Source organism: Thalassophryne amazonica, chromosome 5 (assembly GCF_902500255.1).
Source record: "Thalassophryne amazonica chromosome 5, fThaAma1.1, whole genome shotgun sequence".
NCBI classification, from domain to species: domain Eukaryota; kingdom Metazoa; phylum Chordata; class Actinopteri; order Batrachoidiformes; family Batrachoididae; genus Thalassophryne; species Thalassophryne amazonica.
In genome coordinates this window covers 110147734-110162648 of record NC_047107.1, presented here as the reverse complement: position 1 = coordinate 110162648, position 14915 = coordinate 110147734, and the positions used below count along the sequence as shown (strand labels likewise).

Here is a 14915-nt window from a genome sequence, read left to right as displayed (position 1 = left end):
AAAAGTACCCTTTGACAGCTGGGTGAACTGGGAAATTATAGACACATAGAATGAGGGGATTTGAACCCAGGTCTACATATTGGCAGGCCAGCTCCTTATACACAGAGTTACCGGCTCTAAAAAAGTGAAAAAAAGAGTAAAAAAGTGGCAAAAAGTCACAAACATATGACATTAGGTCCAAACTTTATTCCGTACATTTTAAACCATAAATGTTCATTGTCATTTTTTTCACGCCTAAAATTCTACTTGTTTTGTATACAAGAGCCTAAGAAAAACAACTGCACAACACCACAATGTTGACAGAGAAAGTCCTTTAACCGCCCACTGAATGTGTACTCCTTTTCTGTCCGTGAGTGGTCCAGTTTGTGACCTGGAAGTCTGAGTAACTCCATTATTTCCATTGGTGAAAATAAACGTGGTAATCTGAGTTTCTGTCCACCTACTGCCCCCCCACCCCCGCGTGATGCCTCCATCAGGGTGCTGGATGATGCTTTGCATAGATTCCTGATGATCCTTTATGACCCCCTAACAACACCCACTTTTCAAACCTCCTACCGCAGCCCAGGTGTCTCAGTTACCATGACATCCACCAGGTAAGAGATTCCCATCTTTAATTTTGTTTTTTCTAGAAATGGTTAAAAAGCCTAATAAATTTACAAGGCAATTTTGCAGCAAAGAAATGTCAACAAGTTATTTACATCAGTTTTCTGTACAGAGACTGACCAAAGACCTCATAATATATATTTATCTGCATATCTCAAAGGCAAAACAAATAATGTAACGTCGTACATTGTCATTGAGGATATCCTGGTACCATGAGGTTAAATTATTGAAACCAAAATCCAGTCTTTACAGTGGGTCATAATGCATATGTCTCACAATCAACTGGGATAAATATTGTAAAAGGCGTGACTAAAGCACAAAATACATTAAATTCATAGAAATGATATCTATACATGGAACAAGGATAGGAAATGTACAAACTCATTTCAGGACCTCTCTTTTGCACAAAGCTGAAAAAAAGGTATTAGATTAATATATTAATAATTATCAAATATTTACGTTGGATAATATAAACATACAACACACGTGTGTTCTCTTTACAGACATGATTCAACCTTTAGTCCACTAAAAAATAAAAGTCAGCCTGACTCACTTTGACTTTGTACAATCACACCCTTTCCTCTGGGATTTATTTATACTCTTCTCTGCTTAAGTGCATTTTGTTCATAGTAACGTGTCGGTTTTGGGGGAGCGGGACACGTGACGGTCTACTAAGACTGTGCACTTTTCCTCAGAAGCTACCGTGCCTCTACCTCTTTCGGGTTGCGAGATGGGGAGTAGTCCCGTGGGTCTTGGGTGGTTGTAAGCGGAGTAGTCCTCCTGGGCGAGGCTGGCCTGGCGCTGCCAGCTGGTACAAGGGGAGGAGGGGCACTGAGAGCGGCAGTAGGGGGCGTTCTGTTGAGAGGGCCGTTGTGTCCTGTGGAGGGGCTGAGTCTAGGGTAGGGCATGCCCCCTAGGTGGGGCATAAAGGGGGGCATGTGGGGGAGGTGGCCTTCCATAGGGGACTGGTGCAACTGATGGAGTCGTGCTCTGTCCAGCTCCTCCCTCAGGTGAAGCCGTTCTCGCTCCTCCGCCTGCTGCCTCATCCTCTCGTGCTCCCTGCGCACCTCCAGCAGGTGTTCGTGGTGAGAGTAGTTGTGAGCTTCCCTCTCACGATATGCACGCTCCTGTTCGTACATGCTGGGGAAGCGATGTCCTTGCTCAGCCTTAACTGAAAGTCCATGCGGCGCTGCAGGTCCAGGCTCCGGTACGCCTCCCTAAGAGGGTCCCAAGGGAAGGCTGGGTGAGGTAGCCGCTCCCTACCCACCGCAAGAGGGCTCACACCCATGAAGGGAGCCATGCGGGCCCGGTCGAGCACATTTAGGCTGCCCATCTGGGGCATGGTGCTCATAGAAAAAGGGAGTGAGTGTGCCATGGGGACTCCATGTAGGCTCGGTGCTGGGATGTCGCTTCCACGTGGAGAATGAAGAGGAGGCTGCTGGGATAAAGGTGGGTGATTGTGGTGGGGGTTTCCAGGTTGGGAGACAGGAACAGGGAGAGACTGAACTGGTGGTTGGGAGGCGGGTTCGGAACTCACCACCATAACCTCTTGCTCCTCCTTCCTCTCCTCCTTAATCTTCATGTCATTTTTGACCTTATGGAGGAGCTCTGTAGGTGGGGGCTCTTTCCTCTCGCTGTCCTTGAGTGTAGGTGGGGGCCCGCTGACCATTTTCATGCCCTGTTCAGTGAGGGCTGCCTTGGAGTAAGGAGATGGAGAACGCTGAGTAGGTTTGATGGAGTCTTCGGAGGATCTCCTCTCGAGCACCTCCTTTCCAGGCGAGCGGCTCTCTTTCACCTTAACATCAACTAGCGTGGAGGACTCTCTGTGGCGCTCCAGCAGATCCTTCTCTGCCTCGCGAACCCGGTCTACGCTGCCGCTATGATGGCGACCCGAATCATTAGAGTTCTGGCTGCTGGCACGTATCAGGCTGCTGATCTGGTAGTTGATCGGTGCAGAAGCTGGAGATGAGCGGTTGGAGTGGCGGTTGCGATCCACTGAATCTCTGTGATGGCAGAGGTGAAGAGGAAGCTAGTCAATTACTACACATAATTCAGATTACAAATCCATCTCAACTCAATAAAAGTCTGGAATATCACACATTGATGTATTGAACAGTAACCATCCACAATGAGTACCATAACCACAGGATGATGAATCAATAGCTACCCTGATTGCAGCACTTGAGAAGGTAAGTGAGGAACCAGAAACCCCCCAAATGGATTTCTGCCCTCTATCCAGTTTGTTTTTGCATCCACCAAGATAGATTCCTTGGACTCTAACCAGATCTATGGAGACATCTGGTTGTCCTTGGCAGTGTTTAGACTGCCAGTAAAAATCTGATTTATGTGCATTTCCAATCTGAATCTGATCCGATGTTGCAAGATTGAATCATCTTGAATTGTTCTGGGCGTTTTGTTACCTGTGTCACTTTTGATGGACATGAAGTTTGGAGCTGTACTCTCCCAAGTTCCATCGCTCCCAGCCACTGCTGACCACTCTGCTCATTATTGTGCCCCCCCCCACTCCAATAAAATAACACTTGCTCCAAAACAGAAAACCAAACTTCCAACATGACGTGAGCTGACAGCCAAGGTTCAGTTGGGGTTGTTCACGGCGCACACACACACACACACACACACACACACACACACACACACACAAGCCCAAACTAACCTTTAACATCAAATCTAAAAACGGTCACAGAAGATACGGAGTGTTGAATAAACATTCTATCAAAGAGAAGTTGTAGAAAGAGTGATCAGAGATGCTACAGCTGAAAGTAGCTGAAACCCAGTCCAGTTGCATGTGTTGTGTATGTCTGACATGACATTTGCAGTGTATTTCAGGCTTAATAATGCATGGATGCATTCTGGGTCACTTGTGCTTCAGACGCACAGTGTGACTGCAAAATTGTAGTGAAACGGAGCAAAAGCTTTAGGCAATGCTCCAATTTTTTTTCAAATATGCCACACCAAACACCATTTACATGCCCAGGTGGGCACTATGTTGTTAGTATAGCATCCACACGGACACACAGATCGGATCTGATCACTTGCTGTATATAATGTGGAAGAACTGGCAGTCTGAGCAAAGCTGGATATTGCTGGAATGACTCCATGTCAAACAAATGGTTACTTGTGGATACAGAGGACGCTTTCACACCACAGCCTCTGGCACAGATCAGAGTAAATTTGACCCCAAAGCCGTATAGTGTGAAAACTGTGTACTGTACATGAGTACAGTTTCCGCATGGTGTGCAAACAAACTGTACCAAAACAAGGAAGTGGACTGCTATTTAAGGTGTAACATAATTGCTGTGCAACAGTCCTCAAACTTGGCAGTGAGAGAATCTCTCTGTTCTGCTGGTGAAATTAAATGCTTGCTGGAAATTTGGGCTAATCAGAGTGTCCCAACTTGACATTAAATACTCAAATCATTTAAAAAAAATCTCTGAATTTTTGTTGGTAAATGCATTGGTTCACTTCACATGGGTTCACAACAAATGGTGAGGTAAGATAATGCAAGAGTACTCTGCCTAGTGAGGTGGGTGGAATTTGTACTCAGGTATGGTATGAAGCTTTTGTGCCTGATGTGTGTGTACCACTTGCATTGTGAAGCAACGTCAGCTTTAACATTTTTGTCATGCGGCACGCTTCTCTGGCCTTGATCCAGTAAACAGGTGCCTCGGCACTGACGACCCCAGCAAGTGGAAAAAGCCAATGGGATGTGCTACTTTTCAGGACATGGGATGGAATCTTTTTCTGTCCGTGTTGTTTCCAGCCCAATCACAGGTTGGTTCCGTGATGTGGTCATGCAGCGACACATGCCATCAAAGACTACGCGTGCTCCTGGACCTAGCCTGACCCATGTTAAATGTCCCAACACAGTTACAGTGACGCAGAACATGAAACACTTAGTTCTGTACTGCAACATGTCAAAAGACCAACTGGAAATGTATTCAAACATTTTTAACTTCATTATTATCATATTACAAAGGTAGGCTGAAAAGTTCTAAGGCTCACTATAATGCAGTTAATGCATTACTCCTTCATGGGGAGCCTTAGAACTTTTCAGCCTACCCTCGTATACTACATAATTTCAAAAATAGCTGTCAACAACTTACACGTTAGTATTTCTTTTGGTCCATATGCTTCTTTCGACATTAACAATTTGAAAAGCACAGCTCGACTTGACAACAACGTTGATAGACAGGCAGGCGGATGAAGAGTTAAGCCCTGGCTGCATTCCTTCATTAATAATGAATTACATTTTTTACTTATTTATAACATGTCAGTGCAAGTGTATTGTGTACTGTATCATTCAAACTTGCAGTCACTGTCTTGGGAGAATTGACGGTTCAACCACGAGGCTAAAGCCAAAGGGCTGTAAGCGTATGCGGCCAGAACGTCTTTTGGCGTTGGAGACTCAGGTTTACTCTTTGCACAGCACCACCTGCTGGCTGCTGTTACAAAAGTTCAAAGGCCAAATTGCAACAGTGCTTATTTATTAATAGCTACATTATTGCTGATGTTTAATTTCATGCAAAATCGCAAAGTGTCATCAGAAACAGTCATTCAGACCCCCCCCTTCACTGTATGAGTTAAATATCCTATTTGGCTCAAACTCACCTGTCTTTATCCTTCTCCTCTTTCCCAATGGATGAGTCTCGTTTCTCCCTCTCTCTTTCCCGCTCCCTCTCTCGCTCTCTCTCGTGACTGTTGGCTGAAGCACTTCTCTCTGCGTCTGCAGATTTGGGCCACTGTGGAGGGGTAGGAAAAGATGGTGGGGTGCGTCGAAGCCTGTTCCAGGTGTCGTGGTGGGGGCTGCCGAACGTGGGCAGTCCTCCTGGACCCTCCTTTGTGCCAAACACACTATTGGACCCTGGATGAGAGAGGGGATAGACGTGTGACCCTGTGAAAGTTACGTGGCCACAAACCCTCCTTGAGGACACAAAGATGAGAAAGGCTGAACAAGAAAAGCAGCTTTTGTCTTTGTCTCTGGAGGGTCTCTCAATAAAGGTCTGCTTAAAAGAGATTGAGGTTAATGGTTTCACCCACAAACGGGGGGTAAAAAAAAATTCTACCCATGTGCTGTTGGACAAAAGGCCCCCCCCCCCCGTTTTTTTTTTTTTTGTACTGGGTAAACAGGGGAGTCTCACTTGCCCTCTGGAGTTGAGGGCTGTGAAAGGCCAAGGGAGGCCTTAGCATTAAACAGCATGTCTATTCCAATCACATCCATTTACACAACAGGGTAACCAAATAGGCAGAGAAAAATGGGATGAAGAAAAAGGGAGAAGTATGCTGGGGGGGGGGGGGCATTCATAGTGGTGCAGAAGTGGCTTGTCAAATAATTAATCGATGAATTGCCACCATACTGCAGAGCCGGGAGTGCACGTTGGCAGGAGCATGGCCAGATTAAAGCCAGGCTGTGTGGGGACATGGCTGGTGGAAGAAGACCAGGAGGGGGTTCCCTTTGGTGTATTGTTCTGCTGTGCTGCTCCTCCCTGGGCTAGGACTGCTTGGACACAGAAACTACAGCTAAGTGTCTCGAGATTTTCCTCGTCCCATCTCTCCCTGTGGTCTGAATTCTGCCCTGCTCTGTTACTGGCTACAGGGACAGACTGAAACAAGTAGTAGTAGTGGAGAGGAGAGGGGGCTAGCGCTTACCGAGCGAGGGGTTGCCTAATCCTCCGAAGGCACTGCTTGAAAGGTTCCCGAGGCCGCCAAAGGAACTGGAGCGACTGAAAGGATCTGCAAAATGCCAAACAGGGATTAGCAAAAAGGGGTGACTGGTTAGTAAAGTTCACCCCCACACTAACCCTTTAAACTCTGCTTTTCTCTTACAAGCGAGCTGTGGTTTTTAGCGCTGCCACCCCAGCACTCTGCCTAGTAATCCTGCAGTATCCAGGCCACCTGGATGCTGGATTCACTGCCACTCACTGGAGTGGTGTGCAAGGATTCTGACTCTGAGTGTGGTAGGGTAGAGGGGTTTTTAAATGGTATAAATGAGGCTAGACCACATGTACACGATTTGACTGGAGACGACATCTCCAGTGTTGATCTGCTCATGATCAGATATGCCTCCAATTTTATTATTTCATCATCTAATAATTCCAAGGAGATTTTAATTCAACAAGACTTTCTCCACGTTCATTTTGAAGGATGTTCAGCACTGGGGTTTGTTAACAAAGCAGAAAAGACAAAACTGAAGAATCATACTCTGTTTCCAACCAGATTTCCCTGGACTGAATCTGCTCACTAAATGCTGTTGCATGACTTCTTGAGCAGAAACTGAACTGACTTGAGGGCTTATTCTGTTAAGTCACCTTACAACTGTGTCCCACAGGCAACGAATAAGAAAGAAAAACATCATCAACAATCCTCCACTGCTGCCGGTATGAAAGGTAAACTGAAATAAACGAGGGATGACTGTAGAAGGTGTACAAAAGTTTCCATTAATTACACATGGGGTTAAGCAAGGCCAAGTCACAGCGACTGATTTATGAAAGCACTAGGTGGTAACGGTATTAAATATAAAAATGAGTTGGGTTGCAGGGCTTTTCAAATCGCCTCTGGTCCCAATCACATCACCTGGCTTCATTTTGAATGATGTTTCTGTCACTGCACAACTGCTGCCAGTCACTTGTCTCTTAGCCGTCACTAAAGCTACCGAGGAACGTTTGCTTTTAGACACTAAATCAAGTGTGAAAATATCCTGGATAGACACACTGGCTTCTTTTCTCCAAGTTCAGTCACAAAGAGGTATCAGGAGTCGTTCTGGGTACGTGACACACTCAAAGAGCGGTGCGACAAGCCTCTTACCACTTAGTCGATGATGGACATTCCCAGCTGTCTATCTAGAAAGTGAGGGCCAGTTTGATGCCAAGCCTTTTTCCATTTAAGTTGAATTTTCCAAAACTTCGACAGCAGTCTGTCAAATATGTCAAGTGCGCCCTGAGGCTTTGTCATAAGGTGCGCATGTCAGAAAATACATTGCTTTCTACCAGTCAAGATGAACAAGACCTCGGCAAATTCTACAGGAAAAAAACAACAACAAAACAAAAACAAACTTGTCCAGTCTGTTCTCCCCCAGTTAGCGCTGGTTTTACTTCACACAGATGTGGTTGCACCATTGGCGAAAGACAGTTGCATTTGGGAACAGTTCACTCGATGCATTCCGGGCAATTTCTGAAATATGCGTGGACAGACACACCTTGTTGTATCTCATAGTTTGCAAGCTGTTGTCTGAGCAAGGGTCGAGGCAGGTGTAGGAGCATCGACTGGTGTTGCTCATTGCTGATTCACATCATGGGTTACAACTGGCAACCACCCAGGAGATCCATCACTATCTCCTGAATGTAACCATTTATCTGGCACAATCAGGTGATACATGAGAAATCTGTTAAGCCTGGTTTACGCTTCTCCGTCTCCTCAGTTGTGTAGTGATGCAGAGCCCTCTATGTCACTGCGTACCCTCTCCAAGCCACACTCCATAGCCTAACGTGCACCTCACAAAAATCGAAACTACACGTCAAAACGACAGAGACCACAAGAGCTGTGACTGGTCACATTTCCTGTTTCACTCTTTCCTCGCCCATCATATTAAAAAGTGTTAGATGTGCACACGTCGATGACATTTCAATCATAGATCAAATAGAGGAACGATTTGCAGGAAGTCTGCAAATATGACCAACTTTACAAAACAGAGTCCAAACACTAAAAAGATGCTCAAATGACCCACAGTACTATGCTTCCTACCTTTTAAATTCATTTAATTAGTAAACAGAGGGGGTCACGGCCTCAAATTTATATAAAGTCTGGGTCTGTTAGTGAAGCTTAGGGCTAGTGGCCAGCGACCACCTTAGTATTTCTTCTGTTTTCCTGTTGCTTAATGCTGATGAATCATATCTTAAGTGGAGTTTTTCTGGCCAACTGATTCTGTTTTCTTTTTCTCTCTGTCCGGGAGATGCAACTGGATCCACGTGCTGGATTAGATAATTTCTGGAATGGAAGCGGAATGGACTCTGCTGTAGTAACAGATCCATTGAGTGGCTTGATGACACCCCCCAGGATTGTGGACTGGATGCCTGCATGGACTCTTATCAATTGTCTTTGTATTGTGTTCTGTAGTGTAAGCCTTTTTGGTAGCATGGCCCAAGCAGTGGGTCACCCCTTTGAGTGTGGTCTGCTTCAGGTTTCTTCTTCAATATCATCAGAGGGAGTTTTTCCTTACCCCTGTTGCCTGTGTGCTTGCTCTAGGGGTTGGTAAGGTCACACCTTACTTGTGTGACGTGCCTTGAGGCAGCTTTGTTGTGATTTGGCGCTATATAACTAAATAAATTCAATGAAATTAAGTTCATGGAGGGAAATTGCATGTAACGTTGGTCTGGAGGTTGATGACTATATAAAGAAGTGGGGGTCACTGAGGGACAAATTAGTCCAGAAAAAGGGGGGGGGTGCTCTTCATGTTGCCCCCCGCCCACTATTCCAGCGGTAAACTACATTGCAACGCCCACCAACACAACGGTGGACTTCAAAAGGTTCATGCCCATGTTGACATGATTGTGCAGCCACAATCATGTTAACATTTGTATACTTGTAGGAGCATAAATCAGACATTAGCCTTGTCCGGTTGCTGGGCCCTGAGCACTGAGGCACCTGCATGCTGCATCATGATCATGTAAACAGCAGCAAACAGCTGGCACTCAGTCCTATTGATACTGATGCTTACAAGTACCTTGTCCGTAACTTTGGCAGCTACAGACCACGGGATGCTTGACTGACTGCGAGATGCCATGCCTGAAGCTGATGCGCCAGACATTGTTTTGATTACCTGTTTTCTGTTTCTTCAGCTTTGTGAAACTTCATAAAAACCTTGTAACTGTTAGAATGGTCTAAGCAGAGGGCCACCCCTCTGAGTCTGGTCTGCTTGAGGTTTCAGAGGGAGTTTTTCCTTACCACTGTACCCTGTGTGCTTGCTCTGGGGGTTGGTGAGGTTAAACCTAACTTGTGTGAAGCGCCCTGAGGCAGCTTTGTTGTGATTTGGCGCTATATAAAATGAAATAAATTTAAACTGTCTGACACAGACAGCAGTGTTAAGCTCCTGCAGCTGTTGAAATCCAGATGATCACAGATTCCTTTCAAAAGGGCCTTTCCTGCAGTCTGCTCAAAGATGCCTATCTCCCATACTGAAGCTGACTGCTTGAGGCGCCAGGAGAACAGCATCTGCACTTGCCTGAGGTCTCTGCACTTTTACCTGCTTTCAGCTGTTTCACCACCTTTGCAATCTTCCTGAGATTTGGTGGATTAGAGTTGGCTGGTGGATGATCCACAAAACCCTGCCATCAGACATGTCCAATATCATGACACTTGCCATTATTGCGGCGGCATGAAGTGTGCATTTGAAGGAACCCAGAACTTCCATTCCTCTTTAAGCAGGTCAAAGGTCAACAGACCAAAGACACTGCATCAAATACTCACTGATTCCTCTAAAATGGCTTCTTGTCTACCCTCAGTGCCTTTACAGCCCACTTCCTCAGTTCTCAGTACAGTCTGGAGTCAACTCCAAACCGTGCACTGTGACTCTATGGATGATATACAGGGTGTCGTGTGAGACTAAAAACCTTCTTGAACATTGTTTCCAATGCTAACCCTGAGCAACAAGGATGGAAAAGTGACAAAGCAGACTACGGCTTTGATGAATGATTGGTGCAGGAGTTTAATAGGTACTGGGGTTTATTCTTGTTTTAATAATGGTGATTGTCATAATAACTCTGTTCAACAGCACCACCACAAGAACAGTCTGTGTGTGCTGTACACATGAACTCTGAATTCAGAGCCACACGGACTATTCATCATAAAGCCACGTGAAGTAAAAACCAGCTCTCAGTCTCCCTCAGTGTTAAGTAAAGGTTAGCTGATGACCACATAAATGAGCTGTGCATTAACACTGAGGCTCAAATCAAAACGAGAAGCATCACAAAATTACACTGTGATGGTTTGTAATGTGTGACAGAGCGGGAGAGATGAATGTATAAAATAATGAACATGGAGTTACTTACACTTACCTGCCAAATGGCTAGGAGGCAGGAAGCCACTGGGGTGAGGCGTGGGGCCATAGGGAGAGGGAGGCGGGTGACCAGAGCCTTGAGGAGAAGAGAGAAGTCACAGTATTACCAAGAAGAGAAATATTTAATCAGAATTCCAGAAAATCTACAAGGAGTCATTCAGCACAGTGGTGCAGTGCTTAACTGTAACACGTCAACAAGAACATTCAAGATTTGCACTGGAGTTGTGTCGGGAAGGTATAAATGTCACGAGTGGAGTGACGAGTGGAGCTCAGACCGCAATCCCCCCCCCCAAACTAAACTAACCAACTTTTTTTTAGGTTCCTTCGATATCCTCAAAACAGAGTGAGGATGTTCCCCCTCCCCCCAAAAAACTTGCCTCAAGCCAAATACTCAACATAGCAACCACAATGGCGGCCATAATAGTTGAACTAAAATGACACATAAATGACTTAACTTTCAAGAATATTCCAAGTTTCAGTCACAATCAATACAGCTGTGCCTAGATAATGTAATTAATGAGTATTACATTAAAAATGGTGTCCAAAATGGGCGCCAAATGATGTTTTTCCATTAAAATGACAGTCAAGTGCAACAAACAATAGATTTAATAATAACAAAACATCATATTATGGTACCCATCATGGGCGCCTTGAATATCTGGCTTGAGGCTAATTTTTTTATTTTGGGAACATCCTGATTGATCCTGATTTGATCATATTTGGTGGGGATGTAAGCGGGTGGTTTGCCTTACCTCCCCTAATAAGTAGCCAAAAGATGTGAGTGAGACAGGAAAAAAACTGGATTACTTTTCCCGTGGTAAAACATAGGCATTCTTGGCATTCTGAATATCCTTGTAAGCAACAGCACAATTCATGTTTATATTTAGCTTTTACTGCAGTCATATTTGCAACATCTACTTACTGATGTCGGTTTTTGCTTTTCAGAAAACGGTGAAAAAGTATTGTTGGTATCACTCATATTTCATGAATTGTTAATAAAAGAAACAATTACAGGAGTGCCTATGACATACCACAAAATAATTACTAGTCAAAGGCTGTTTGCCTCTCTGTTATCGTCCAACGCAGGGCGAATCAGTCAATTACCAAACTAAGAGTCATCCATATTCATAGCCGACTCCCTTCAACGGAAAAAAAAATTTGCTATAAAATACACCGTAATTAAGAGAGTCACATGAGGAGGCGCAAACAAATCATGGTATTGGAAGGCTGAGAGAACAGAACCATATCTGTAACACTGGTACTGAAGACCACACCCACCTGTGGAGGAGAAGAGGGGTCGTGTGAGGTCATGAGGGTAGGGGAACCCTGGGAAGACTCCTGGGGCCGGGGTCGACTGAACAAATCAAGCTTCCCGTTCATGTCTAGTTATGAGGATCCAGCTGCATTTGCTGTAGTTCAGACAGGCAGAAAACAAGGTAAGGGGTGAAAAAAATTAGGTCAGTTGGCAAGAGTTCTAAACATTTCCAACAACAAGGACTGGGCTGGGATTCATCCTGAGCTAAACCAGGTCAGAGATCAGTGGGTGGCCGACACATCAGCAAAGGCTCCATGTCTCTAATTCTGCTCAGCTGTGTCATAACAAATACATGTAAGCTGATTAGGTGGTATACTAAGTCCTTCATAACAGAGGTTCAGAGTCCAGTAGAACAGACACCACACAACAGCCTCTGTGACTGACAGCCAGCTTCTGGCATCAATACTTATGTGTTCGAGTCAACACAGCATGTAATTGGTAAGGTTTTCCAGTGACACAAAGGCACATATGCTCATTGAAGGGATCGATCTATTTTGCTTTTTGCCGATTGACTTTAAGTATCAGCAGGTCCAACATTAGATATTAGAGATAATTAGAGAAGCAGCTTTTAGCAAACAACAAATCCAGCAAAGTGCAACTCAACATGTTTTCCATTATCAATTAATCTGTTTCATTAATTGGCAAGACAAAAAACCCACTGTTTCATAAATGTGTTTACACTACATTAACATTTTGTAACAACTCATCCTTAAAGAAATTATATATGAGGATTTATATTTTAAATGAAGCTCACTTGAATATTTTAACAATTTCTCAGTTTAAAGAAGAAGAAAGCTTGCTAACGTCTTTGTTAATGCAGCAATTTTTATGTAAAAAAAAGAAGAAAAAAAAAAAAGAAATGTTGTCAAATACAGAATGTTGTGAAACTGGGAATGTTGATGGATGTTATCATAGAGTATAATGGACAAACCATAGGTGACATCACCCATAGGTTTTCTATAGAGGCCCGGAAGAGCCAATAGATCTTCAAAAGATCAATTGTCAAAAGATCCATGTCTGCAGCAATTACTCTGCTTATTCTCAATTTTTCAGGACTGGGCAGTGGTTCTCCCAACGGTTTGCTCTGGTGTGGGCATTAAAGGTTATAATCCCTTATATTCTCATTAATCGTGCATTTCTGAGACCTAACTGATGAAGCTATCAATAGCTGCTTAAACTGCTAACGCTGTTAGCATACATCATTAAATAAGATCAGGTTTTCTTTGATAATGTTTCACCCCACAACAAGCCACGTGATTGCAGGTATCTGTAACAAAAGTTCAAAACGACAGACACATCCCCCCACAACAACGAGTGGCCTTTGAGCTACAGACACTGTGAAACTTGGAGGCGCTCGGCTCAGCAGCTGTCAAAGTGACCATGCCCCAATTTCTGCAAAAAATTCTGGTTTAAAACATCTTAAACTATGAGGTTAGAATTTTCCCCCCTTCATGTATTGACATGAAGTTTGTATTGACATGTTACAGGATATCCGAATGAGGCTTTAAATACTTTTAAAATGTTGTTGATAACAAATATTGTAATTAGGATTCAGCTTCTGGTTTAGCTAAGCTTGTCATGCATCTTTGTCAATAGTACACTGAAGTTAAATTTCTGTTTTCATAGAAAATTAAGATCTTCCTTAAAGACAAGTTTCCTTATATAAATACTGTTCTATGTTTTACATGACAGCAAGGTTAACTGCAGTAGGGACTTAATGTAGCCGACGCACCTTCATTTTCTGCTGGTGGTGGTAGATCTGCCATGCGATCTGGACATGCACTGCGCACCACTTGCCAGGTTTCTAAAGATTTAGAGAGACACTGAGGTTAGCCTACCGGCTTTGATATGGGGACCTGAGAAGGAGTTTTGGGGATTTTTCTGGCCAAACTGCAAAGTAGGAACTCATTAGTTTTCAGTCAAGCAACTGATTACGAAGACCAAACTCTGACCTCATGGCGAACCTTAAATACAGCCAAAAAGCCTGCACTTTTCTGATCAGTGATAATGTTTAGACTTTGTGGCCTGGCCAGAGAGGTGAACCATTTACTACACAAGATGTCCAAAGACAAGCACTCACCCTGACAGACGTCCTGAATGGATCTGTTATCTGTACAAGCAAAGAGACAATCATTAATGTCATCAGCAAAGAGAAAACAAAAACCCTAGAACTTAAAAGTCTAATGCATTAACATTTCAATAGAGAATCCTTCAAAAATAAGTGTGGATTTCACAAGGGAACAGTTGGGGCCTGATTTGCTAAAAGTGTGTATGTGTATAAACATCCAAACACCATAGCACTTGCAAAAAATCATGCATGCTGATTTACTAACAGTGCCCACTGAGGATCGCATCTTTCAAATGTGCAAAATAGCATGTACTGTCCATTTAGTGCACTTGCCTTAATGAATATTCAATTTCTTGTGTGTCCCCTCTGAGTGAGCGGAATTCGAGGAGGGAACATGTAAATAAGTGAGGTTTGCACGCATTAACATTATTAAAGAAACATCATTTATGAAGGTCAAAGGGGAATTTATCAGGTGCTGCTAGTGTGTGTATTTTGTATGTTTGAAATGTTGGCATGCACTTAATAGACTGCTGTTCCAGCAGCACAGACGCCAAAGCCTCCTCATACACAGAACAGGATAAGAAAACAAAAAACATTCATTGGAAACGTCAGGCACATTCAGAGAGTTAACATTTTACATTGTGCTTGTGTGCCCAGTGGTCTGTCTGTGCGTTCCACCGGCGGAACGTAGCATAATTATTAACCAGCCTACTTAAACACCCTGGATGGAACAATAATTAAATGTCTGAAATAGGATATTTTATTTTAAGTGTAATTTCCAGCACGTGAACTCGCTCAGTTATGCGACAGAGTTTGTGTAATGAAGCACAAGGCACATACCTGCAAGTAGCTGACTGAAT

The 14915-nt window shown here is 43.9% G+C and overlaps 1 protein-coding gene across 1 annotated transcript in view; it reads right to left on the bottom strand.

The window, feature by feature from the left end:
• Positions 1-215: 215 nt before the first annotated feature.
• The window catches only part of fbrsl1 (fibrosin-like 1), a 744464-nt gene continuing 729764 nt past the window's right edge, over positions 216-14915 (bottom strand). Inside the window, 10 exon segments of the mRNA XM_034171080.1 lie at positions 216-1768; positions 1771-2606; positions 5233-5485; positions 6271-6354; positions 10665-10748; positions 11951-12019; positions 12022-12060; positions 12063-12081; positions 13720-13791; positions 14068-14097. Of these exon segments, the coding sequence (XP_034026971.1) occupies positions 1302-1768; positions 1771-2606; positions 5233-5485; positions 6271-6354; positions 10665-10748; positions 11951-12019; positions 12022-12060; positions 12063-12081; positions 13720-13791; positions 14068-14097 (1953 nt within the window). The 3' untranslated portion in view covers positions 216-1301.